This window comes from Grus americana, chromosome 2, assembly GCF_028858705.1.
Source record: "Grus americana isolate bGruAme1 chromosome 2, bGruAme1.mat, whole genome shotgun sequence".
Lineage (NCBI taxonomy): Eukaryota > Metazoa > Chordata > Aves > Gruiformes > Gruidae > Grus > Grus americana.
This window is the reverse complement of record NC_072853.1, coordinates 783,901-809,242: the sequence shown is the minus strand read 5'-3', so window position 1 is coordinate 809,242 and position 25,342 is coordinate 783,901. Positions and strand designations below refer to the sequence as shown.

Below are 25,342 nucleotides of genomic sequence, written 5' to 3'. Positions count from 1 at the left end.
GGGGGTACGGGCTGTCTGGGGGTACAGACTGTCTGGGGGTACAGGCTGTCTGGGGTACGGGCTGTCTGGGGGTACGGACTGTCTGGGGGTACAGACTGTCTGGGGTACGGGCTGTCTGGGGGTACGGGCTGTCTGGGGTACGGGCTGTCTGGGGGTACAGACTGTCTGGGGGTACGGACTGTCTGGGGGTACAGACTGTCTGGGGTACGGGCTGTCTGGGGGTACGGGCTGTCTGGGGTACGGGCTGTCTGGGGGTACAGGCTGTCTGGGGGCACGGGCTGTCGGGGGGTACGGGCTGTCTGGGGGCATGGGCTGTCGGGGGGTACGGGCTGTCTGGGGGCACGGGCTGTCTGGGGTACGGGCTGTCTGGGGTACGGGCTGTCTGGGGGCACGGGCTGTCGGGGGGTACGGGCTGTCTGGGTGTACAGACTGTCTGGGGGCACGGGCTGTCTGGGGGTACGGGCTGTCTGGGGGTACGGGCTGTCTGGGGTACAGACTGTCTGGGGGCACGGATTGTCTGGGGGTACGGGCTGTCTGGGGTACAGACTGTCTGGGGTACGGGCTGTCTGGGGGTACGGGCTGTCTGGGGTACGGACTGTCTGGGGGTACGGACTGTCTGGGGGTACGGGCTGTCTGGGGGTACGGGCTGTCTGGGGTACGGACTGTCTGGGGTACGGGCTGTCTGGGGGTACGGACTGTCTGGGGTACGGGCTGTCTGGGGTACGGACTGTCTGGGGTACGGACTGTCTGGGGGTACAGGCTGTCTGGGGGTACGGACTGTCTGGGGTACAGACTGTCTGGGGTACGGACTGTCTGGGGGTACAGGCTGTCTGGGGGTACGGACTGTCTGGGGGTACGGGCTGTCTGGGGTACGGGCTGTCTGGGGGTACGGACTGTCTGGGGGTACAGGCTGTCTGGGGTACGGGCTGTATGGGGGTACGGGCTGTCTGGGGTACGGGCTGTCTGGGGGTACAGGCTGTCTGGGGGTACGGGCTGTCTGGGGTACGGACTCCAGCACGGCACCGGCACTTCCAGGTCCCTGGCCGGCTCGGTGGGAGCTGGAACCTCGCAGGAACCTCCCCACTCCGGAGGTTTTCCATGCTCCGCTCCTGCAGCAGCACCACGAAGATCACAAAATCAAGTCCATTCTGCCACTGCTGCAGAGCACGAAAAGAGGCCGCGAGGTCACGTCGCCGCTCGGAAAGCCTCGGAGCAGCAGCAACGAGCATCCTGCCGGAACAACAAATATCCTCACTCTGGGAATACCATGCAGGAAAGCCGCAGCCCACGAGCGCGTTCCTGCCTTACCTCTCCCATGCACGCGGGCGGGAGCTGCAGGGATCCGTAACTTTTTCAGAACTAAGACCCAGGAACACACTGCAGAGAAATCACTTATCCAAGTCTGTGCTTTTAAACGACTTCCAAAGTCACGCTCGCTGCTCAGCACCCGAAATGCTCTGTCAGATTTAAGACACTTTCCGCAATCCCGCCATCGGGAACGGCCGGCAGCATGGATGGAGCAGTCCCAGCCAAGGCGTCACCCCCTCCCCGCAGGTCCCGCTCCGCTGAGCTACATCCAGCCCCAGGCGAGGTCTGCCATCGAAAAACGCTGGCAGAGCAGGGAGGAAAGAGGGAGCGCGGTTCTCTGGAGCGACACAGTTTTCCTTAACTTCCTCAGTGCGTTGTGGGGCGAAGGAAGAGGAACCAGCGTCTCCAGGAGAGATCAGCGGTTGCTGCCGTGAGACGCGGGGGGCTGAGGGCTCCGTAGGGTCCCACAGCCCCAAAGGAGCAGCCCGGGCCAGGCGTGCCGAGGAACGAGGCCGGGAGCTCTCCGCTCCCCCGAGACAGGCCAAGCTCTGACCGCGAGGAGATCATCCCCAGGGCTGAGAGACCACGTCTCTTCAAAGCTGACGCTCCAGCAAAAAGCTTTCCCGGCACCGGGAGCCCGCTTTCTGGGAACGGAGGAGCCAGCGGCAGCACGCGCTGCAGCGTCTGCCACCCCCGCGGCGCCCGGATGCATCAGCCGGGGGAAGCTCCGAGACGAGGGTCCCACCGAATCGCTGCGTCCCACGTAACCTGCATCAGGCCCTGCAAACTAAGGGCGGAATCCCCGGCAAACGTTGACGGACACAGGATTGAGGACACAGGATCGGTGACGCCGACACGTACCTGTCCCCAGGTGCAGGGAAAGGGGGGCTGGAAGGACTCTGGAGGTAAAGACTAACCCTGCCCTAAGTGCGGGCCCTGGCTCTGCCTTCCCTGTGGCCCCGACCATCCCCACGCTCGGTGCATCTTCCCGACAAGCTCCCCGGGCCTCGCAAGAACAACAAACCCCGGCGATGCAGCGCACCTCGCTCCGGCGCCGCTTCCCCGGCTCCCGGGGTGGCCCCGCAGAGCAGGGGCTCTCGCGAGACCCTCGCCGTCTGAGTTTCCGTCTGATGAAGTGATGAGAGTCAGCGCACGCGGTGTGGTCTCGCTTTGTGTGGGCTGTTTTACAGTCTGAGAAGTAGCCGTGTAAAAATAGCACCTTCTTACTCGACAGGCCTGCTCTCCGTGGGTCTGCCTCTCTTCCCCAGCAGAGATGTGTTTAACACCGGTGCCGCGGGGGCCCCGGGTGAGCGAGCCAGGGCACGCTGCGCCGAAGCCATCCCGTCACGACTGATGGAGGCAGCGGGGAGCACGCGACCTGCCTCTCCCTCCGCTGGGAACCAGCTGAGCTGGCAGTCAGGAGCAGCAGCTTTTTACTGGCGAAAAGGCACATTTTGATACGGAGGCTGAAGAGAAAACTCCATCTGCCAGTCCCTTGCGATGCCTCCAGCGCTGCCTGCTGCTGCCTGCTGCTGCCTGCTGCCGCGAGCCCAGCCAGCGCCCAGCACCTCTGCCACAAGAAGAACGTCTTTCCCGGGACGGAAGGACCCGGAGCTCCAGCACGCGGTTCTCAGGTCTGCACCAGGCAGAGCCGGCGCTTGAGCAGGGAGCAGCTCCCAGCGCCGCCAGCCCGGCTCCCGTCCCTTCTGGTCCTTAACCCCGCCACGGACGGGCTGCTGCTGCTTCCCAGAAACAACTGACCGGGCGCCGGACACTTCTCGGTGACAAACGACCCACGGTTCCTCTGACTTTGAAGCCCCAAAAGATGCACAGAATCGTTTTTCCTCCCTTTCCTTCTCAAAAGTTCCGGTTTCTAAAAGCCAGAAGGCTGAGCAGTTTTGCAACGGCTCTCACATACATTTCCGTAGGGAAAAAGCAGCGCGCTGGCCCCCGCACCCTCCCCGGGTCCCACCAGCCTGGAAACGATAACCAGAGCAGCAAGCAACCATTCCTGCAACGATCAGCTCTGACGTGAGCCGGGAGGGGGAGGCGAGATGCTAAGTTAGAAATGCATTTTAGCTCAAGACAGATTACATTTGTCTTTTGCATTATTCCATACATCATCGAAAAGCATTTAAGGGCAACACTTGGGACAGTTTTTCCTAGGCTTCTGCCGTTAGCCACTGTGGGAGACGGGACACCGGCCCAGATGGGTTTTGTCCTCATCTGGGATGGTTTTTGTCGTGGAAAAGCTTTACTAGAACAGCATCTCGGGGCACAGTCGGGATTGCAGTGGGAAGTTTCCTTGTTCTGCCATTATCCTAACAACGGAAAACGCGGCAGCGAAGTCCTTTCAGCCCCGAGCTCCCGCCGCTTTGCAGCGCTTTGTTACCGAGGTGCGTGAATTCTGCGCTGGCAAGAGAGACCAGAGCAGCAGCTCTCTGGGCTGAAGTTTCCATTCAGCAGCACCAGGTACAGCACGGACAACAGCAGCGCAGACTCCCCTCCCTCCCCTGCCAAGACCACCTAAACGGATGAGAGGCAGCTTGGCCACTCCGGTGGTTTTAGTTGCTGTGGTGAGTTGGCCAAGAAGTCTGCCCCGCTCTGCGCCAATTTTTAGAGGGAGCTGTTCTGGTTGTTGATACACTGCCGATGACGTGGGGAAAGCTGACTGCAGAGCACCGACGGCTCCCCGCTTAGCGCAGCGCTCCCCCGCTCTCTCGCCCAGAACTGCAACGCTCGGGGACAGCGGCTGTTGAAACGCTAACCCTTGCTGTGATCTGCAATGAGGTGAGGAAGAGGAAGAACGGGGGCAAAGACGAGCGACCTCTGCCAGCTGCGAAGGGCGAGTCAAACCGAGAAATACAAACGGAGGAGAGTAGGTTCGAAAGGCTCACGACCAGGCGCTTTCAGGAACGAAACGTTTGTTACGTTCAAAGGCAAGAACAGTTGGTCGACCGCGCTCCCGCACTCCAAGCAGCGTGGAAGGCGCTGCCGTCACCGCGTCGCAGTGCTGGCGAAGCGGGCGAGCGGAATCGGTATGAACAACCAAAAAAAACCCACGGAAACAAACAGTCCTGCAAAAGCCCAGCCAGCACAGGTTCGCTACAGCCCAGCCAAGCTCAGGTACAAGATTCTCAGCGAGACAAACTACTTCTGACGTGGCTCTGCGTGACTTGAGTTCTGCAGGGCAGCACGGACGTGGGGACCGCAGTCGCTGTCACCTCTACCACGGCGCTGAAGCTCTGGGAAGACGCGGGCCCTGGCCCACCCCGCTGTGTTTGGGCAGACTGCCCTATGGAATATATACGTTATGTAAATAGCGTAGCTGTCAATGCTCTTCGGCACGTGGCGGGCTTTGGCTCTCGTAAAGCGGCTCGCGCAGGTCCCCGGCTGGATGGCGGATAATGTTCGGGCAACACCCTCAAGCGTTGCCATGCAAACGTTCGCCTTTACTGCCTGAATCTCGGTGCTGTCACCCGCTGCCAAAGTGCTGTTGGTCACCCGACGGTAATTCTCCGTTCAGATGAAATTCCCTCGGACAAAGGATGTCTCGTAGATGAAGTAACAGCCCGCGTGGCTCACAAAGACCGATTGCATGCCGCGACCCGCAGCCTTATATTTGAGAACAACTGAAACATGTTTCGTGCGACGAAAAACAGGTATCACGAGACTCCTTGGCAGGCTGTCAGTGCCTGGGCCAGGTGAGCGGCGTCTGGGCACCCCTGCCATGCTGTAACGTCGCCCACCATCGGCGAACGCTCCCCTTACTGCCTGCATCTCGATAGAACGAGCAAACTGCTGGGGATTTGCCAAAGCCTGGGAGAAAGGGCGCTGCACGGCGAGAAGACAGTGAGAAGACCCTCGAGCAGGGTCTGACACGCTCCCGGGGACGTGACAAGCAGGTCACAAACGGCTCACTGCCAGCACTTCAGTTAGCAAGGCAGCCTTTCTGCCTGCTCGCTATCTCAGAGCAAGTCGTGCTCTGCTCATTCCACTTCCCTCGGGGCGCCTACCACTGCTCCCTCGGGACGGCTCCCACCGCTGCTCCGCTCGAGCGGGCGCAGGGTAGCTCCAGTGACACAGGGAGAGGAGCCCAGGCCTCGGCACGCTGGGAACACCGACCTCCTCCTCGGAGTTTATACTCCCCTGAAGTTACAGGATGCTCGGGGCTCCGTAACCCCAAGGAACGCCGCTGCACGCGGAGATGCTGAGGCCCAACGCCAGCACCATCCAAGCCCAGCGAAGAGCGAGGCTGGGGATTCCCTTTGTTATTTACACTTTGCCTCCAGGTTCCCCGGGGCAGGGACAGATTTTCTGCCCAAGGGCTACGTTCTGCCTGGCGCTGTGTGCCCATGGGTTGACCACAGGACGCTAGGAATTCACGTGGCGAACAGGCAGGGAGGCGAGAGGCGGACGCAGCACTGCTTGGTGACGGGGATCCTCCCTGGCCCCAAACCTTCCTGCCGGAACGCCCTCTAAACTGCAAACTGATGAGAAGCACGGCATCGTGTGCACGTTGTGGGAGTAAGAGAGCATCAAAAGAAGAGGAAGGACGAGCTCGCTCTTTTAAATAGCGCCAAGTCGCTTTTGAAGACGAAGCGTGGAGCTCACTGGCTGCAGAGGTCGGGGGGGCAAACGTTTTTGGCGTCCTTTGCCTGCTTCTGCACAGCCCGCAGAGTCCGTCATGATCGACAGGCACTCAGGGCAGCACTCGGCGTTTTTTTCTCTTTCATTTTTATTACCTTTTAAACGGCCACTTTCAGCTTCTGATGAGCTGTACAATAAAACCTGTCTCTTCTGAAGGACAGTCGGTATCGCTGAGAGGGACTGCAGTGCCCTGGCCAGGTCTATAAATAGGTGAAGCTACAGACAAACATCTCCTGCAAGGCCGCGAGCAAGGAGCGAGCAGGCGTCTCCCGACTCTGCAGGACTCCAAGGCGTGCAGGCAGCAAACCCCGCTCCACTCCGCTGTGTAATAATAAAGAGAGCTTCTTCCAGAGGTTTTGCCCCTTCTCCGTCTACAGCTATGACCCTACAGCTCGGAGAAGCGATAGCTAACGCAGAATTAATTAGAAGAGAAGTGCAGGTCACGCGATCGTCACCTTGGGCGCGTGAGTCCCCGGCAGCGTTCTGGCTAAAGGAGCTCTCTGCCGCCTTCCAGGGCCCTGAAACTGATTGTGTCTTCTCCGGATTGCTTCTGCGCTCTAAGGACAGAAAGCCTGTCCCGGCATTCAGAGGGAAGACCTTAATTCCCATACCCTGTTTTCCCCAGGACACGGGGAGAACGGGAAGTGGCCGAGATCTGAGAGGCGGCCGAGATCTCAGTACGAGAAGTTCTCGGCAGTTCCATACGGACAAACGGCTTTCTAGTTTTTCATCCCAACGCTTGCAGTTGCATCTGTGAGCACTGTGGGGTGATAGAAGACGTAGGACTACAGTCCGATCCCTAATAAAAAGCTGCCCATCGACTTGCAGGCTGAGTCCAGCCTAAGTTTGATGCAAGCTGTGTCCTAGTGAGTAAAGCGGCTGAGTAGGAGAATGCATTCGCCACGACTAGAACTAGGTGGGCGAACGAGGGTTTAAGGCAAAGCTTCCTCCCTCATTAATTTGGAGGGCAGCTGGGACAGGCAAAAGCAGAGGACGGCGCAGGCAGCGGCCATTCCAAGTCTCACCCACGGGAAAACCCGCAGGGATTAACACTTCTAGCAAGCGGGAAGCTGCCCGCACCGTGTGCCTCTCGGCTGCCTTTGGACTGCAAACACAACGCAGAAGCTTTTACACGGCGAGGATGAGGATGTGCCGGGCTGGAGATGAAACAGCTGAGCTCGCAGTGACTCATTCCTACGCTGGAGGAGCAGGCGGTTTGAACAAACCCTTATTTAGCGCAGTCATTTTTACCCGTTCTTATTTTGGCATCGCACGTGGCCCCTTGCAGCGCAGCGTCGGGGTTTAATTCTGTGTGCGGGGCCAAGCGGTGGGACACGCTCCCCGAACGGGGAGGGGAGAGCAGCGCGTCTCTTGTGGCCCTGGCAGGGAGGGCTGCGCTCAGAGCCCCCGGACAAAGGACCGCGCTGGCTTCCGAAGCGGGCTGGAGGCCCGGGTTGTCGACACCTTTTCAAGCTTAACAGGAGAGAGCGGTGCGATGGCTGGCACGACCCGAGCTGGGCCGGGCTCAGCGCAGCACTTACTTGTCGAGGCAGGCAACGCTGAGGCACTTTTCCTCGGGCTGAGGCTGCGTGGTGCTGTCGCCGGCTGCGGCGGTCGTAGTGCTGGGTTCGTTCTCCTGCAGGATGGAGTCGATGAACGTGGAGGGGGACAGAGGAGTTTCAACAGCGGGAGGGTTCCCTGGGCTGGCCTCCTCTATCTGGGGGCTGCGGGCGGGACTGGGGGGTTCTTCTTTGATACGGACCACGGGGCTACTCCTGAGAGAAACAAAGAAAATTGGTAGAAGTCTCACACTAGCACGGTCCTGGTTTCTGAGATCTGCTTTCGCAGAATAGGGGGAAAAAAATCCCCGTGACTGCTGTTGCCTTTGCACACGCGCAACCTCCGGAGTCAGCTGAACGAGTACCTAAACATTTCTTCTCTGGTTCTGACCCTTATCAGCTCCCCTGACACATCCACCCCTCGCGCTGTTACTGCAATCTCAGCGTATTTCTTGCGGGTAAAGGTTTGTGAGGCTGCTCGGCCCGGGACGCAGTCAGCTCTGCGTAGGTAAGGCTGTTGGAAGGAGGGGGGGGTCCCTTAACTCTACAGTTAAAACAACACAGATTTTGATGCGGCTGTAGTCTGAACAGCACAAAAGTCGCTTTTTTAAAGTCGCCACCGAGACATGCACGACGTCATCATCGCCATAGCAGGGGCTGCGGGGGTTTAACTGCTCCCCAAGGTCAGCGGCGCGACTCCTCTGCGCGGACAAAGCCCGGGGTCGACCTTTTGCACGAGCGGCCAGGCAATTTCAGACGCGCTGTTTTTGTGGGAAGGGAAGATGGCTTCTTCGGTCGCCCCTGATTTTACCACCCAAACTCCCTGATTCGGGGGCGTAAGAGGCGCAGTTAGTCCTACTGGAAAGGACAGCGACTACAAAAGGACGGAGAAAAGGGCCATTAAGCAAACATATGGTCTATATTTAAGAGCGAGTGTTCCTGGCAGAGGGTATTAAAGGCAATAAATGGCATTTGTGGGCGATTCAGCACCGCAGGGGAAGCGCCAGTGCCAGGAATAACCCATTAAAAAGGAAGAAAAAGGGAGTCAGGAGACCACAGGGTGCTCAGGAAAGACGGTCCTTGCCCGGGAGGCTCAGAACCTCCCGGAGATGCTGGGAGGGAGCGGGGCCGCAGGGAGGAAGGGCCGAGCGGCCACGTCGAGGGATGCGGCGAGGGGCTTCCGCTGACGCAGAATGGCATCGGCGGAGGCACGCGAGGCTGCGCGGTACCTGTGGCACCTGAGGGCAGCGCTCCTGTAGATCCGAAGGTGGTGAAAGCACGGCTGCCAGCGCCGGCTGACCGGTATTCGCTACGGATTCTCGGCCGTCATTGTTATTCTTGGTTAGGTGGGAACGAAGCTGCTTTCTCTGTGCAGCAGGTTTGTAAGGGCAGGGCAAAGCCAACCCTGCTCCCAGGACGTCGGTAATGTCACAGGACGGAGCGGACAGGCCGACAAAGACGGCTTCTTTGTGGAAACCAAACTGTGACCCCCCCCCGGACAGGTTCACACTAGACGGGGCAGGCAGAGGAGCGAGTGTTGTTTGGAAAACAGAATTAAAGCTGAGCAAAACCAACCAACTAACCAAAAACCTGCTGGGATGGCAGTGTCCTGAACGAGACTATCCTGGAGGGACAGGTCTGCCTGTCCGGGAAGCCCTGGGGAGGTAAGCGGGACTGAGTTCAAACACCAGAACGTCCCCCGTCCCAAGGGCTGCGCTGTTTTCTACCTCACGGGGAATTCTGTACAGAAGAGGCACGTTATAACGGTGCCTGACTGCTCAGCCCACTGGGAAGGACATCCTCCCCGTGCAGACAGCTTCAGATTTTACGAGAGCAAGAGCGTACCTTTCATCGAGACTGCCGCTGGGAGATGCTGAAGGGCTGGACTGCGCTAGCTCGGTCACGTCGGAGATAATGGGACCAGAGTTGGCTGAAGAATCCGGGGAATACAGGTTGGAGCCACTATATGCTGGGGAAGAAGCCTGAAATGACAATCACAGCATTCGCGATGTGAAGCACTGGGCACGTACCGTACACCGTCCCGTGTACGGGAGATGGAGCGGGAGGAGGCACGGCAGAACAGTCCAAAATCCCAGCCCACCCGGGGAAAAAGGCAACGTGGGACACGACACAATGCCTGGAAACACCCCATTGCCAACCCAAAGCACTACTAAAAAAATAAAATTGGACTTCTGTAAAGTTCATTTTCTTGGAAATAAAGGCATTTAAAAAGTAAAAACATTGGATTCTTTTTCTGGCTCATTCAACACTTGGGTTTTTAGAAGCCCAGATTTTCAGCTTTCCACTAAAGCTCCACTCTTCTTCTCTGAAATGAAAGCTGAAATTCCTGGGACTGAGACCTACAGATGTAAGGTACACAGCATTTCCGTGCCCGTAACAGCAACACGGAGCGGTTGCATTTTGGTATCGATTTTGCAAAGGAGCAAACTGATCGCGACATTTGAGTGAACCTGAACCCCCCTTCCTCTCTGTATCAGCGTTTCTCAGCCCCGGACGCAAACAAACTGCAGACGAGAAGATGCAGAAATCCACGGGGGATGTGGAGGGGACAGGTGAAGAGATTCTGCTCCAGCTCTGCTCTGTCCTTAGGTCTGAGCTGATCCGTAGCCGGAGAAAACCCTGCTCCGTCCTTACCTTCAGAGAAATAACTGACTCCGTCCTTCAACGCTTGCCTGTACCGCACCCGCTGTCATTTGGCTTAACTACATTAACTTCCTTGATCACTGCTTAGCGCAGCCAAGACCGCAGTGCAGATACGCCCCCTCAGCTCCCTCGTAATTAAAAAGAATGCTAAACAATCACCAAACCCAGTTCCAGCTCCGTGCGTACCCAGGGACACGCGGAGACGTGGATCCCACCTCCGAGAGGGGACTCTGCGAGGAACCTGCCCTGTGAGCCGGAGTGTTTCTGCCTGGCGCCGTGCTCGCCGACACGTCGATAAAACACGCGGACGCCGACCTGAAACTTCTACAGAACCTGAAGTGCCAGCTGCGCGCGGCGTGTGCTCTGAGCAGCATGCAGGCAGCACGCTGGCCTGCTAACACGTCACTCTGCCTGTCCTGGACCATGGGTTTTGGGCTACCCATTGCTTCTGCGTCGGAGGTTGCATTCTTGAGCAAAAAAGGGGCACGATGACGTGGCAGCAGCGACGCAGATGCAGCATCACTGGCGGCACAGAGCGAGCTGCAGTGACGTGAGGTCAAGTCCCGACGAGCGGCGCAGGATTGATCCTGGCACTGAGCTCCCATGCCGCATCAACTGACCTCTTGCGAAAACACAATCCTTTTTTTCCACTGTCAAAGCGGGTACAGTGTCAGGATCCAGCGTAGTCGTTGGCAGCTCGCTCTGAAAATCTGCCCAACTATCATTTCTCAGTTCTGCTGGGAGCTGAAAACCAGAAGCACTGAGGTATGAGAAAAGACGAGCACCTGCGTTTCCCATAATTGGGACAATCCGGTAATACCTGGAAGAGCTCCCGGTGCTTCTGTGGAAGTGTTTCTGCGTGCAAGAATAAAGGCACTTTTAAAAAAGAGATCACAGGATTAGAGGGGAGCTGGAACGGGAACAGAGAGCTTCCACAGAGGGTGGTCTGACTGCAGGAGAGCGCTTTAATGGGCCTTAGCTATTTCGGTTCTCTGCTAAAAACTTCACCAGCATCACCTTGGCTCACCAGGGCAGCGCGATGCCCGGAGCCTGACTCCCGAACAGGACGTCCCTGCAGCAGCACGGGCAGGGTCGTACCTTGGGATCGGGGACAGCTTGGATTTCGCTACCAACAGCTGGAATGAAAGCGTAGCTCCGTTCCCAGCTGCACAGCCTTGCTCCTGCACGACCGCGCGGCCAGGGGAGTGGCGTAAAGCAGCGCGCTGGCTCTGGCAACGGCTTTGGCCAAGAAACGCCAGCTGGCTTGCCCATGCCAGGCGAGCCGGGGCGGGCAGACCACGAGAAACGCCCCGAATTTCCGCGGTGCCATTTCCCAGGGCACGCGCTGATACGAACCAGATCAAACAGAGCGTCTAAAATGAAAACCCATCGTGTCAAGTCATGAGATTTAGCGGATTAGCGTAGGCCCGAGGTAATGAAAAGCAAACAGTGACCAAACGTGTCGCGCCTCTCCTATCGGCAGCGGTGCTGAGCCAGCCAGCTCGCCCTCGGGGAGTGCCGTGAAGGCGGCTCTCCAGCTCTTGGGCACGGGACGAGCGTCCCAATCCTGGCGGTAAGTCAGAGCCCACAGTTTGAGACCCGCACGGCACGACGACGGGCAGTTCTCGGCATTCAAAGCATCGCGCAGTGGCCTGGCAACAGGGTTTGCGTCCAGGCACGCCGCACGTCTGTGGCTCATCTGGAAGGGGATTCAGGACCAGCGTGAATGGGTTTGGAAGAGGCTCCTTGCGTCCACCGGCCACTGAACAGCCCTGGGAAACAGCACATCCAAAGTGGATAGAACGATGGGAGACTGCAGACGAACCCTCAGGATTCACTGGGATCCAGCAGCAACGTGAAGGACAGTCTGGAGCACCCATTTACCCAGGCTCCTCCTATAAGGGAACCCCAGAGTGGTTTGGGTGGGCAGGGACCCCACAGCCCACCCAGTGCCACCCCTGCCATGGGCAGGGACACCCTCCACTAGCCCAGCTTGCCCAAAGCCCCATCCAACCTGGCCTTGAACCCTGCCAGGGAGCCAGGGGCAGCCACAGCTTCTCTGGGCACCCTGTGCCAGGGCCTCAGCACCCTCACAGGGAAGGATTTCTGCCTCACATCCCATCTCCATCTCCCCTCCTGCAGCTTCAGGCCATGCCCCTTGGCCTGGCACTCCCTGCCCTTGGCACCAGCCCCTCTCCAGCTTTCCTGGAGCCCCTGCAGGGATTGGAAGGGGCTCTAAGGTCTCCCCGCAGCCTTCTCTTCTCCAGGCTGAACCACCCCAACTCTCTCAGCCTGAGGTCTCCATAGCAGAGGTGCTCCAGCCCTCGCAGCATCTCCGTGGCCTCCTCTGGACTTGCCCCAACAGCGATTCCGACATCGGGGACTACTCTGTGCAGAAGCAGCGGGTGGCTTTGCTCCGCTCTTCCCACCTTGCTCCCCACCTCCACAGACACAAGCCACCCCTGATCACTTGGGTCTTCGCTACGTCAGGCTGTGTCTCAGCCAGGCGCTGACCCACAACTCCTTCCCTGACCGAAAGCAGTCTTCTTTGGAGGGAATAATGCTAATTATACCCGGTCAGACATTAACTAGACAATATGAGCAAATGTTTAGCAGGGATTGACTGACATCAGATGCGTTCTGCTCGTGACAAAAGCCAAGCACGGATGGAGTCAGCAGATGTAAGCTAAGCAAGAAGGCACCGCTTCAACCCGTCTCCACTTTCAGTGGAATTCAGACAACCCCTCGCTTGCCGCGCGCCAAATCCTCGGCCCCACCGCAACCGTCGTTGAGAATCACCAGCCAGCAGCTCCCTCCCCGCTGGCTGGGCCAGGACGCAGCTGCCACCTTCGAACACTTCGCCAGACAAAACAAAGAGGTTGTGAGCGAACGGTTGGGGAAAGGCAAGACCAGCTGGAGAAGAGGGAAAACGGGCCCGTGCCCAGGAAGCTGCGTCCTCGCCCCCTCCCCGAGGCCAGGCGTACTTACTGCGTACGGGGATGAGCCGTGGACGTGCTCCAAGGAGTACTGGCGACTGTATTTCGGCATGGAATGTGCTGAACTGCTGTCGTTCAACATCAGGGGGCTGCAAAAGATTCCCAAACACCACAGGAGTTACCGCGCTGCCGGCACCGGGTCTGGTGAGAGCCCGCCGCCCCAACCCCAGAGCTGGGTACCCGCACCCACCCGAGGGCACGAGCGTCCCCAGGTCTGGGTGCCCTGCGGGGTGGCCACGGGGGCGGCTGCGTCAGTACAGCGGAGCGGCCCCACAACGCGGAGGGACACAACGAGCCCCCGTGACCAGCCCCCGGGTGACATTTTGCAAATCTGTTGAGCAGAAATGTAAAACCTCAGGCCTCGGAGGACTTCTCTGCAGTCCCTGGCCACCTCCTTCGGCAGGCCTGTATTGTCAGCGCTCTGCTTGGCTTCACTTCTCCACGGCCAACTGCTCCAAAGATGGATTACCTGTGGTCGGCTGTGACACGACCACTTCTGTGGCCCTTTTCATGTACTTGACTACTGTGGAGAAACTCTTTCTCCTTACAAGATAAATCATTTCAGCACATCTTGGACATTATCACCATATAAACCACTGTCTTCATTAATAATAATCAAGCCTGCTGTGGTGTTGTCTGCCATATGGTGCTGCCGGGGACTGTTCAAACACAAAAGGACAGCCCTGCGATTCGACAGGCAACACGGGACACGACACACAACGGAGCAACCGCCTGTTCACACAGGAAAAGTGTGGAAAATGGGGTGGAGGGGGAGCCCATCTCACGGGATGAGGCTGGAGGAGCGGGGCCCGTTCGGCCCGGTGGTGTCGGGTGAGAGACAACAGGACAAACATCTGTAAAAGCTAAGGAGGGAAAAGTAATTGTGCTACAGCACAAAAAATCCCGGGAGAAACCCCAGTAACTATTAACTGGCCAAACCAAATGAACCTGGGAATGTTCTTGACCGCTTCGGGCACTTAAGTACTGAACGGTCATCCAGCACGACTGGCAAGGGGCAAAATGACCCGCAGCGCGTTTGAGGACAGGCTTGATTAGTTTGTGAAGGCATCGCAGCAGCCTGCGACCGCAGGAGGCTGGTCTGGACGGTCCAAGGCTCCTTTTCAGTGTAACGACAGAGACACGGCAGCGCCAGGACACTATTTGAGCAGCGCAAGACCCCAGCCCTCTCTGCGCGTGCCACCACAGCGCAGCAGCGGTTTCGCACGGTGCCGTGGTTAGCTACGAAGTAGGTTCTGCACGGGCTTATGTGGCCTGGACGGCAAACCCTTCTCGGTATCAGTTGCATAGCAGTGTTAGCTGGTTTTGGCTGGAGCAAGTACTTGAAGGCTCACATGATCCCAATGACCGCTGACCCCACTGGCAAGGCTGCTACAGAAGACAGAGATCTGGGGGACCCACTCTGCTGATCCTCTCTTTATTCTCCCAGACAGGGAATCTTTATCTGGATGTAGAAATGCAGACTTACATCTTCCTCTTCACCCCGAGAATACGGTTGGATTGCACCAATGAAATCAAAAACTGGATAAGCTGTGTGGAGAAGAAAAGGACAACCCGTTACGGTGTGCACGGCGCTTGGCAAAGCAGGGACGGAGATGGCTCTGGGACCGCTGGGTCCCCGTGCTCAGAGCGGAGCCAGAGCTGGGCACAGGGCACACGGCCGGGCGCCGACTGCAACTCTGAGCACAAAGGTGACGGCTCGGGGTAAAACCATTGCGCGGCAGCCAAGGGAACCCTGCCAGCCCAAACTCAGCCTCTCCCCGCTGGATTTTCAGAATTTCACGGTATCAGGAAGAAAACACAGCGATCGAAATCATTCTTTTAGAGAATTAATGCCGCCGCATCCCACCGATCCTGCCAGCGCCCGGCGTGGTCACTACATCACCGCGTACACGGCGAACGCAAGAGCGTCCCAACCCTTCCGTCTGGACGACCAGGATTTACCTTATTGACAACTTTCTGCTGCTGAGCGTGCTTCTGCCTCAAGCTGGCTACTTCCCTCCACAACGCCTCGTTCTCGCTGCAAGAGAAGAAAAAGCCATCTGAGAAAAAAAAAAAAAACCCGCGGCCTCTCAGGCAGAGCAAATAAAGCATGGGGCAAGCTGGAAAACTGCAGCGGGGGATTTGCCGACATCTCCAGATACTGGCTCATTTACAACCTCCCGGGGCTGCGGGTGAAATTGTGTTCATTAACTCTGCTTTGCCATCATTTCAGCTTGCACAGCTCCAGAACCAGCAGCTATTCACACGTGGGCAGTAACACAGAGCCTTACCCAGAGAGAGCGAGCAGTTCACATCTGCTACGAGTCATTACTGTGCCCTTGTGGGAAGGCCCCCGGTGACCGAGCTCAATCTCCTTGATCTGGCCCAGGTGCACGCGGGGCCGGTTATAAATCGGCTTCTCTAGAGACGGGGAGGAGGGGGGGGAAAGCCGAGGAGGAGCGAGCTCCGCGCCCGGGCAGAGACCTAGCCTGCGTCGGGACGGAGCGTGGGCTGCAGCACCGCGGCACCGAGGGGCTGCACAGCACCTACCCCTCGGATTTTCTCCCGCAGCAGCAATTCCCAAACTCTACGCACTTTTTTAGAGCTCCATGTTTGGCTTTTCTAAGCATATACATGAAACCAGCAATGATCGGGTTTGTGTGCTCTGTGAATGTAAAAGACAATGCAGAAATTAGCAATAAACCCGCGACATTTTCTCTTATTCTTAAAGCCGCCAGAGCTCCAGGGAGCTCAGAGGTGATACGCTTTCAGCTATGGGTCCCTCTAACCGCAGCGCCGACAGGATCTCGATGCCAGAGTTACTCCCCAAGCAAACCATTTCGAGGTTTTTTGGGGGAATGCCCCCCCACACCTTTGCGGCTCAAGCTACGATCTCCCTTTCAGGTTTTAATTCAGGGACGTTCCCCTCCGGAGGGTTTTGAACTAGGGGTGACCCTCTGGGGGAGGCTGGACGGCGTCCCCCGGACTTGAGGGAAGAGCAGGACGATGGCACTTGGCAGAAGCCCACCCGGCACGGGGCAGCCAGGGGCCCCCGGTCCCGCTCGATGGCGATACCGGGGTAAGATGAGCCCTCGGCAGAGCAAAAGGGCGGGCGACAAAAACTCAAGAGAGGGAAATCTCACACGGAATCGCTCCGACTTTCTCAGAACAGGCTAGATCGCCTGCAGATGCTTCAAAAACGGCTGGGGAAAGAACGCTTTCCCCCGTGGAGGGGACAGTCGCCCCGAGCCGCCTCCTTGCCCGCAGCAAGGGGTGAGCTTACAACCGAGGGGCTGCGTTTCGGCCACGGCGAGGAGCGGTCGGCGCTTTCGGCAGCAAAGCCGGGGCGTCCCCGATGGCAGCGCAGCAGCCCGGGGACGCGAGAGAAGCCTCGGGGCCGGGAGCCGGGGCTGCTCTCATACCGAGGGGTACAGCTGCGGTTATCTCGACCGCACCGGCGCTCCCCACGCACCAGCTGCCAATTACGCGCACGGAGGATTGCCGCTCCGGGCCCCAGCGGGGATTTGGGGAGGTCTGTAAATTAGCCGAGCTTTCCTCGGCACAGACCATCTGAACGCGGCTCCTAGATTCGCCTCGGGACAGAAAAACGCGTCGAGAGATTGCCGGGTCCCGGCGTCGGGAAGGGAGGAGACGCAGCCGCGATCCCCAGGGCCGGAGGCAGAGATGAAGCTGTCCTCGCAGCGCCGGCCGCTGCCCGGGCCACACCTGAGCCACGCCGAGAGGTCGAGGTCTGGTGGCTCCGAGCCAGCGATGCATCACGAGCGGCAAAGAAAGGAGGTGGCAAACGCTCATTAGGCAGCGGGAGAGAAACAGCTGGACACGAGGTCCCCAAAGGGTTAAACTGATCTGAGAGCAGCAAAAACCCCTTTAATACTTTCTTTAGCATACTGTTTTATGAGGCAATTAAATGCCGGTGAGGAGTTTACAAGGGCCAGTTTCAAACATTTCATTTCGGGAGTTATTAAAAGATCTTTGAAGCGTTGTGTTTATACAATGTTTTACAGGGCTGTGTAAACCGGACCCCGCTCCGCACCTGCCTCTCTTAAAGCGCTGCTCCCGGGGGACGCCCCCCCCCCCTCGCCCCGCGCAGCCGGGACGTTTCTGAACGCGGGGCCGAGGGCCGGCAGACCTCACAAAAACCTTTGCGGCTCAGGGCCGGGAAGGGACGCGCCTCGCGGAAGCGGGGACGAGGGGCTCCTCTCTCTTGCAGCGCGACGCGCTGAGCGGCCGAGCGCTGCCCGTGCCCCCGGTACCCGATGCTCCTCCGTCCACGCGCCCATCTCGGCTGGAGCCGGGGCGGCTGCATCCCGGGGGGAAACGCGGGGGCTGCAGGCAGAACCCCCGGCTCGACGCGTGGTTTTCGCCTCAGAGAAAACCAGTCTCCCCCAGTCTGAGACTGGAGGCGACGCGGGGCCGTTCGGAGGGAGCGGGCGCCTTCTCGGCGCAGCCCAGGGGCTCAGGACGGCAGCGCACTTCTGCCAGAGAGAGAATGACATTTGTTATCTCCCGAAGCCAGGAGAGACGCTCATTTATCACTGCGGCTGTACGAGGGTCCTCAGGAGAAACGTCCGTCCTGCTTGAAAAACAGCCTTTCCAAAGAGCTTTAATTACCAGTATACACTCAGGAAAACGGTCGTCACTCTCCTTTCAGATAAAATTACTCCGGGTAAAAGCCGCGCTTGACTTCACAGCCAGCAATTTTTGAAATAAATGACTTTTTTTTTTTTTTTTTTTTGGTATCCAATATTTTGCAATTTAAAGAAAACGCAGTCTTGCAAGCTGTCACGCTCTCATCGGGGCCGTGCCGCCACTTGGCATTTTTCTTAAACCCAGGCTTTTAGAACCAGGCAGCTACACGAGAGGGATCTTCTCTCATCCTCTCTGCAGGTAAACTGCAGCACTCGGTGCAGAAAGAAGCCGGCAGCTGTGCACCGTACAGACTCACCGAGAGCATGCGTAGGAAAAAACCCTCAATTCAAGTTTTTTAAACCTCCTGCTCCGGAGGTTTGAACCCTAGAGACTCACGCTGCAAAAGACACGATTTTCAGCTGCAGCATGCGATTGTGACCGTGTGTGAACACACTTGATGACCGCAGAGTTTGTATTTGAGCTTTTTTCCGTCCTACAGTATATTTATCTCACGCCACGGAATTTATTTAGAAGTGGCGTTGCGGCAAGCAGCGGATTCCTTCATCACGCAGTACGTAGATGTTCGAGTACTTCAGATAAAAGCGTATAGAAAATAAAACTGTATTTTAATCCGCAAACCGATCGATCCGAAGGGTCCTGCTACCTCCGTATTTGCCTGAAAAAAAATAACAACTGGGCAAAGATCTTCATTTGGGCATAGCACGGGTTCTCTCTGCTGCTCAGAGAGACGACCGTGACACGATAAATGAGAGGTTCTGTAAAGCACCGACCCGGTGCCCCACAGCAGCGGAGTCAAAAGACAAAGCGGAGGCGAACAGGCAGCAACTGTTCCCTCTCCCTTCTGATTTGAGGCCAGGGATATCAGCTGAAGTCAGCAGCTGGCAGATTCAGTACAAACAAAGGGACACGGTTCTCCAGACACCACGTAATTAAGATGCAGACCTCTGCTGCCGGATCCCAGGAGTCATCGGACAAAATCACACAAAGAAAAACAAATCTACTGAGGACCATTAAGTCCAGGGCATCGCCTGCATCTCAGGAAGCCCCTAACCCACAGCGCTGGTGCCAGGAGATTGCTCGGGAGAGCGGCGCTACGTGCTCGCCTTGCTCCCCTCGCTCCTTTCCCCCTGCCCTCTGCCAACGGTCTCGTCAGACAAAAAACGGAGCTGGAAGAGCGGGACCTTTGATTCGACACCTTGCAATTTTTAAGTCCTTAGTATGACTCCTGTCTGCAGTTAAATCCTGACGCAGACCTTTCCTGCTGCGTCTTGCAAACTACTCCTCTTTGCTCAAACTAACTGTTTCAGCTATTTTTATTTTTTTTTTTTGTTAAGATCAATACCTGAGCTGTCAGCTCCTGGCTTTGGGGACTGTGCTGCCATCCGCGCTACCCGAGGAAGATGTGCCGGAGGACGTGGGCCAGCTGGGGAGGGCAGGGTTCAGGTGCCCCGAGGTACGGTACCCCCCCAGGGAAGGGGCAGAGCTTAGGGCAAGCCGGACTAGCAAGGCAGAGCTCGCGGTGGGATGAGCAGGATGGGGCTCCGGGCAGCGACGTTCATCCCCTGTAATGCCAGTTGTCCGGCGGAAGGAAGCAGCCGTGGCTTAGTTTGCACTAAATCAGCTACGAGACTAAAAAGCTGTTTTGAATCCCGGCTCGAGCACCATCAATCTTTAATCTCCAGCAGGTATAAACTTTGGGGGGATTCACTCTTGGAAAAGAGTGAAATAGCTGCAAACGGCTCTTACTTTAGAGGCTGGAAATAGCTCAGGAAGAGGGAATATCACCGACTGCGCCCCCCCGAGAGAGCTCGCCCGCACTCTGCCGACCAAACAGGGATGCAAACCAAGCACAGCCGTGGAGAGGCCAGCACAGACACGCACGGTTTTGTTGCTTCTCAGCGATCCGAGGAGAGAGCAAGAAGGCAAGGCCGCCTGGCCTTCCCAATCAAAGCGATTTCTCTGTCTTTCCGCTCCTTCCCTTACCCGGTTTTGCGGTCGGTTGGCACCCACAGCTTCCGCTGCTGCAGCAGACCAGGGTTTTCGGACCACAGGCTCAGAGCTGCTGGTCCCTTCGCTTTCTCAGAGTACTTAGTTTCGGTTTTCCCACACCTGAGCTGGCATTGCCACTGAAAAGCCACCCTGTCCCCCACCCCAGGGACCCTCTTCTCCCTGACGCCAAGGCACACGTTGAAGCCGTGCAGGTCCGGGGCCGGTGCGCGTCCAGGACAGCGAGGGCAGGAGGATCGCTGTCAGGGTTAGCCCGGGGCCGGTTAAAGCTTTCGTCTCTGCTCCCGACCTCGCGAACGTGTCCTGCACTCAGACGGAATGCAATAAAAGAGGACAGGAAGCCGAATTTCAAGGACTGTGAGCAAGGGTACATTGAGAAGTTCAGGCGTGGGTCTGCCCGGTCCCAGCAAGGGGACGCCAAGCCCCGTGAGAGCCCGACCACGGAGGGGTCTGGCCAGGCTGGAGCGATGGACCAACGGTACGAGGTTCAGCACGGCTCAGTGCCGGGTCCTGCGCTTGGGGCACAACAACCCCAGGCATCGCTACGGGCTGGGGAAGAGTGGCTGGAGCCGGCAGCGTGCCCAGGTGGCCACGGTGGCCAGCAGCATCCTGGCTCGTGTCAGAGACAGCGTGGCCAGCAGGCCCAGGGCAGTGACCGTCCCCCTGTACGGGCACCGGCGGGGCCGCACCTCAAAAACTGGGTTCAGTTTTGGGCCCCTCGCTGCCAGAAGGACATCGAGGTGCTGGAGCGGGGCCAGAGAAGGGCGACGGAGCGGGGAAGGGTCTGGAGCACAAGTCTGGTGGGGGAACTGGAACAGGACGGGAGGAAACGGCCTCCAGTTGTGCCGGGGGAGGTTTAGATGGGAGCTCAGGAAACATTCCTTCACCCACAGGGCTGCCAAGCGCTGGAACAGGCTGCCCAGGGCAGTGCTGGAGTCACCGTCCCGGGGGGGATTGCAAAGACGCCTCGATGTGGTGCTTGGGGACATGGGTTAGTGGTGGGCTGGGCAGGGCTGGGTCAGCGGTTGGATCCCTCCTCTCAAGGGCCTTTTCCAGCCCCAACGCTTCCATGATTCTACGACGCTATGACTGTGCCCCCTCGGTGCCAGCCCACGCCGGAGGACACCGGCTGTGGCAGAGTTCCTAGGAGACGCCGCCGAGCCCATCCCGCAGTAACCAAGAGAGAACGGCGAGGACAGAGGGACCTGCAGCCGCAGGCTGAAGGCGACGGCGTGCCGCCACGTGCACGGGGTGAAGCAGGTCCGAGAGCTTCTCTCCGGGAGGACGGAAAAACTTACTCTGCTCCTTTCTCTTAAGGAGACAAACCTTGTGTTCCTTTCACGGAGAAGGACACAGTTGATTGTGGTTTAAGCGAGGTTCACAAACTTCAGCTTCTCTTTGCAGCCACAAATGTTCACGTCTTTTGTAGATTCTTCTAAGTACCGAGACATTCAGTGGTCCCCCAAAAACTGCCTGTTCCCAGTTCATCACTTTCCACTTTTTCAACAGGCACAAAGACAACAGTTTCAAGAGTTTTAACTGCCTCTGCTCTGCTGCGGGAAAGAGTGTTGACTTTTCTTAGAGCAATATGATGTAAAAAACTAGTACCGCACAGCAAGAGGCTGTGTTACTAGGCTGCTGGCTTGAGAACTAAAAATCTATACATAGGCAGCTACATAATTATGGGGGGAGTTCAGGTAATGATAACATCCTTTGATTACAGAGACAAAAACCCCTCTTCTGCCTCCCTCATCAGTCAATCGTATGAAGTCAACGGTGAAGGCGGCCAGGGAAAGAACGAGTGCTACCGCCCAATACACCCACAGCGCACCAGTATCACCGTTACCATCCCCTGCTGTCATCGCTGTCGCTGACATCGTACGGGCCGAACGGGCAGCAACCGGGGTGATGTGGGCGAGAGGACCGCCCACAGAAATGAGGGCTCCTCAGGCTTGGAGAAGAGATCAAAGGAGCCCCATAGATGTGTTGGAGCCCTACAGAATCATGAATGATATGGAAAAAGATTATTTGTCCACCCTTTCAAAATAAGAACTAGGAGTCTCCCAACAATAAGGTTTGAAGGAGAGTATTTTTACTGCACAAGGCAGTTTCATTGCAGAACTCACAACCTGCATCCACAAATAGATAAACTAACGTATGAGAGGAACACCAGAACCTACGAAACATGGGCACAGTCGCCTTCGAAGTGCTGGAGCTCACCGTGTGAGGCAACAACTCTTCTCCTCACCTCGACGCCAACATTCCTTCCCTACACATCCGTTGTTGTCCAAGAGTTTCAGCAGCTAAATATCTGACTGGTAAATCTGTCGTACCCTTAACTGCCTCATGCTTTGAATTTCCTAATTCTGCAGAAATCAGCAGAACGTTCAGAGAAATGCTGATGTCAAACCTGTCCGTCGTACGACTGACAGGCAAACAGATGCACGTCATCCGCGAGGTCTCGCTGGAGGACTCTAAGAGAAAGCCATGAAGAATCTTGCTGTGGAGCAATAGTTTCCATCACTGCCCAGTGAAGATTTAATCTCCATTTTTAAGCAAAACATCTCAAAAGACCTGGGTGACAGCCTGCAGACAGTTCAGGAGAACCTCTGTCCTAGGGAGAAGAACCTGTCTTACATGGGATATCTTCAGAACCAGCTTCAGAACCTCCAGCAAAGAAATCTTGGTCTGGGCCACGAAGTGCAACAGAGGCAACGCCGCCATTCTCCAGAGCTGCAGAAATCGGTGGATTTTTTCAGAACGGTGGCAGACAGATGGTCCTGAGCATGGCAGGTTACTCCAAGTAACAGCCTGGGGTCTCCCAGAGGCGGACGGGCTGATTTGGTATTAACTCACCTTTAAAAATAATTTTCACCACAACAGAATATTCAGGTAGCACCGGTTCATGCAACCAGAGGAGGAGCCTGTGTCGATAAAGATGCACTGTCTGTCCAAACACGCTCACGGATCAATTAAAAACCCTGTTTGTACCTCGGGATCCTGTCACGTTCCTTTAAATGGCCACCGGCTCTCGGACTAAGCCAGCTACGAGCAGGGTGGCTCTTACACCACACGAAGCTTTTTGTGAAGAGCTGATCCAGAAAAATCAGTTCAGGACGACCAAACGCGTCAGTACCAGGGAGATTCTCTTCAATCCTGAGCGCAGGGCTGAGTTACGCTTCTGACCAGAGTATTTAGGGTCGTAAGACGACCAGTGAACTTCAGCCACGGCAGCAGGAACGCCCACTGGCACGTTACTGGCAAAACCCATACGTAAATCAGACAGCAAAACCAATTTTATTTAACACCGCGCTATTTCTCCTCTTCCTAATGAGCCAGCAGAATCTGCCTCGTTCAATACGCTGTTCTGAACCATTTCAGATGAGTATGGACAGAGGAAAATGAATGCAGTTTTTAACCATTCTCTGCTTTTCTTCTGAAAAAGTAGAGGATCAAGAGAAAACCAGAGCAGCTTACTGCTCCTTTAGTGATGACGTGAGTGGAAGGATGCTGAACAGCGAAGCAACCTACTCCTCCTGCTCTGGCCAGCCTCAGCGTACGGTCTGGGGCACGGTCTCACAAAGGGACAAAAGTCCCCAGAAGACTCCGAACAGCTCTTCTTCCTCCAGAATACTCCGAAAAAGCAAATTAGCGAGGAGGAGGCACGGAGAAGAGCAGAGCGCCGTGCAAGAGGCAACCAGAGAGATGGCGTGAACCCGCTGCCGAAAGCCGGTGCCTCCATCGCTGGTAAGACGCCGTCCAGCTACAGGCACCGGAGAGAAGAGCCGGCAGTGGAAAGGATAAAATCCAGCGCCAATACCCAAACCTGCCAGAAAGCAGCTTACACTGCAACCAGGGTTAAGAGATGCCAGTTGGGCTGAGTTATTTTAACATCAGTGTGTCAGGCTACGGGGGGAATTAATTTCAGATTTAGACGGCTGCACTGAAAAACGAGTGCTGCACAGGTCTTTAACCTATGGTTTGGAATGACCAATAAAACTGACTTCAGATGATCTCAAGCAGTGACTAAGCTCGTAAAAACCAGCCGCGTAGATAAAACCACGCAGATCCCACATTATACTCGGCATTATAAGCCATCAAAGCAATTTTAAGATCAAGCTGATGTTTGACTCTGAGCCAGCCCAGGTCCCCCAGGACCAGACCGACATGCGGAGGCCACGGCAGGAGCGTTAGTGCTTTGGCCCCATCTCCGAGCAGCTGGAGCCTGCGCAACCTTTGCACAGGAAGGCCATAAACCAACACGTTACAGTCGTCCAATTGAGAGGTCATAAAAGCACGGACCACAGCCTCGGCGCAAGGCTGGAAGAGCCAGAGTTCAGCCAACAAAACTCAAGCAGCGAGCGCAAAACCCAAGAACAGCACGCGTGCAATCAGGGACACGCGGCAGAAACCCGGCCCTTCCTTGCTGCGAGCGGCCGGCTCCAGGCAGGCAGGGAGCCTTTTTCTTTCTGGCTCCTGGGAAAACGTTTCATTACACACACGCAGTCTTCCTTCCATAAAATCGGGCTTAATGGTAACCGAGTTCCAGGAGGCTCACTTCCCCCCCACTGCAAAAGCTCTGGCCACCTCCTTTCTGAAGCGGCGGATGCTCCAGCTGACGATGCGGACAGCATACCTGTGTAAAGGCAAGCCTGGATTTTGATGCTAGCAAAAGCAAAAAGAGCAGCAGACTGGGGGGGCTGTCACCGTCACCTCCACCTCCTCGCCCCAAGCAAGGCTGGGCACCGTTGGCGGTAGCGGCCGGTCCTTCCTCCACGCACGTCCCAGGAACGGGGGCTCTGGCGGGGCTGAAGCCAGAGGAAATTGTTTCCTTAGATTACTGCAGCACACGAGGAAACGGGACGATGGAAACCCTATTAACAGAGCGCAGCTGCTAGAGGAGACCACTTCAAGCACAAGCGTTCTCAAACGCTCCCGCAATCCCACCCCTGAGCGTGGGGAGCCTCTGGAGCACGCACCCCCTGACCAAGACATCGCTACGCTTCGAGATTTACTGCAGCTCGACAAGGAACCAGCGCCTTGACAGTGATGTCTCATTTCCAAATCCGAACCAGGAGTACATCATCGCTTAACTCCGCTCGCTGCATTCTCACATATTTTGAAAAGGAAATTCAGCAACAAAGTAAAATTGTAATTTGTTATTTCCAGACGGGTCCCAGTGACCTGAGAAGTTGAGCCCCCCCCTCCCCAAACTGCTCGATACAGGTTCTCGGCAACAGCGCTGTAATCAATCCTAATACCACTTCTTTCAGTAGGAAACAGCCAGTTAATAACAGGCAGAACACCACGGAGGAGGACGCAGGCTCTTGAGCAGGAATACACAGATGCTGTCCAGCTGCCCGGCCCCGCACGGCGCACAAAGGAAAACGGCTCTTTCCATGCAGACAGACATCCATCCGTGCCTGCTCAGCTGCACGGGGATGAGGCCCCTGAGGACAAGCTGCTCCTTCATCTCGTTCCGATTCC

General features: G+C 56.8%; 1 protein-coding gene across 3 annotated transcripts in view; it reads right to left on the bottom strand.

The window, feature by feature from the left end:
• Window positions 1-25,342, bottom strand: part of HSF1 (heat shock transcription factor 1) — a 68,371-nt gene that overhangs the window by 7,337 nt on the left and 35,692 nt on the right. For all 3 annotated transcript variants that reach the window (XM_054818737.1, XM_054818738.1, XM_054818736.1), the window contains exons 5-9: window positions 15,140-15,215; window positions 14,664-14,725; window positions 13,170-13,266; window positions 9,363-9,499; window positions 7,500-7,733 (exon numbers count right to left, since the gene is read on the bottom strand). In XM_054818737.1, the coding sequence (XP_054674712.1) occupies window positions 7,500-7,733; window positions 9,363-9,499; window positions 13,170-13,266; window positions 14,664-14,725; window positions 15,140-15,215 (606 nt within the window). The remainder of the gene's footprint in view (window positions 1-7,499; window positions 7,734-9,362; window positions 9,500-13,169; window positions 13,267-14,663; window positions 14,726-15,139; window positions 15,216-25,342) is intronic.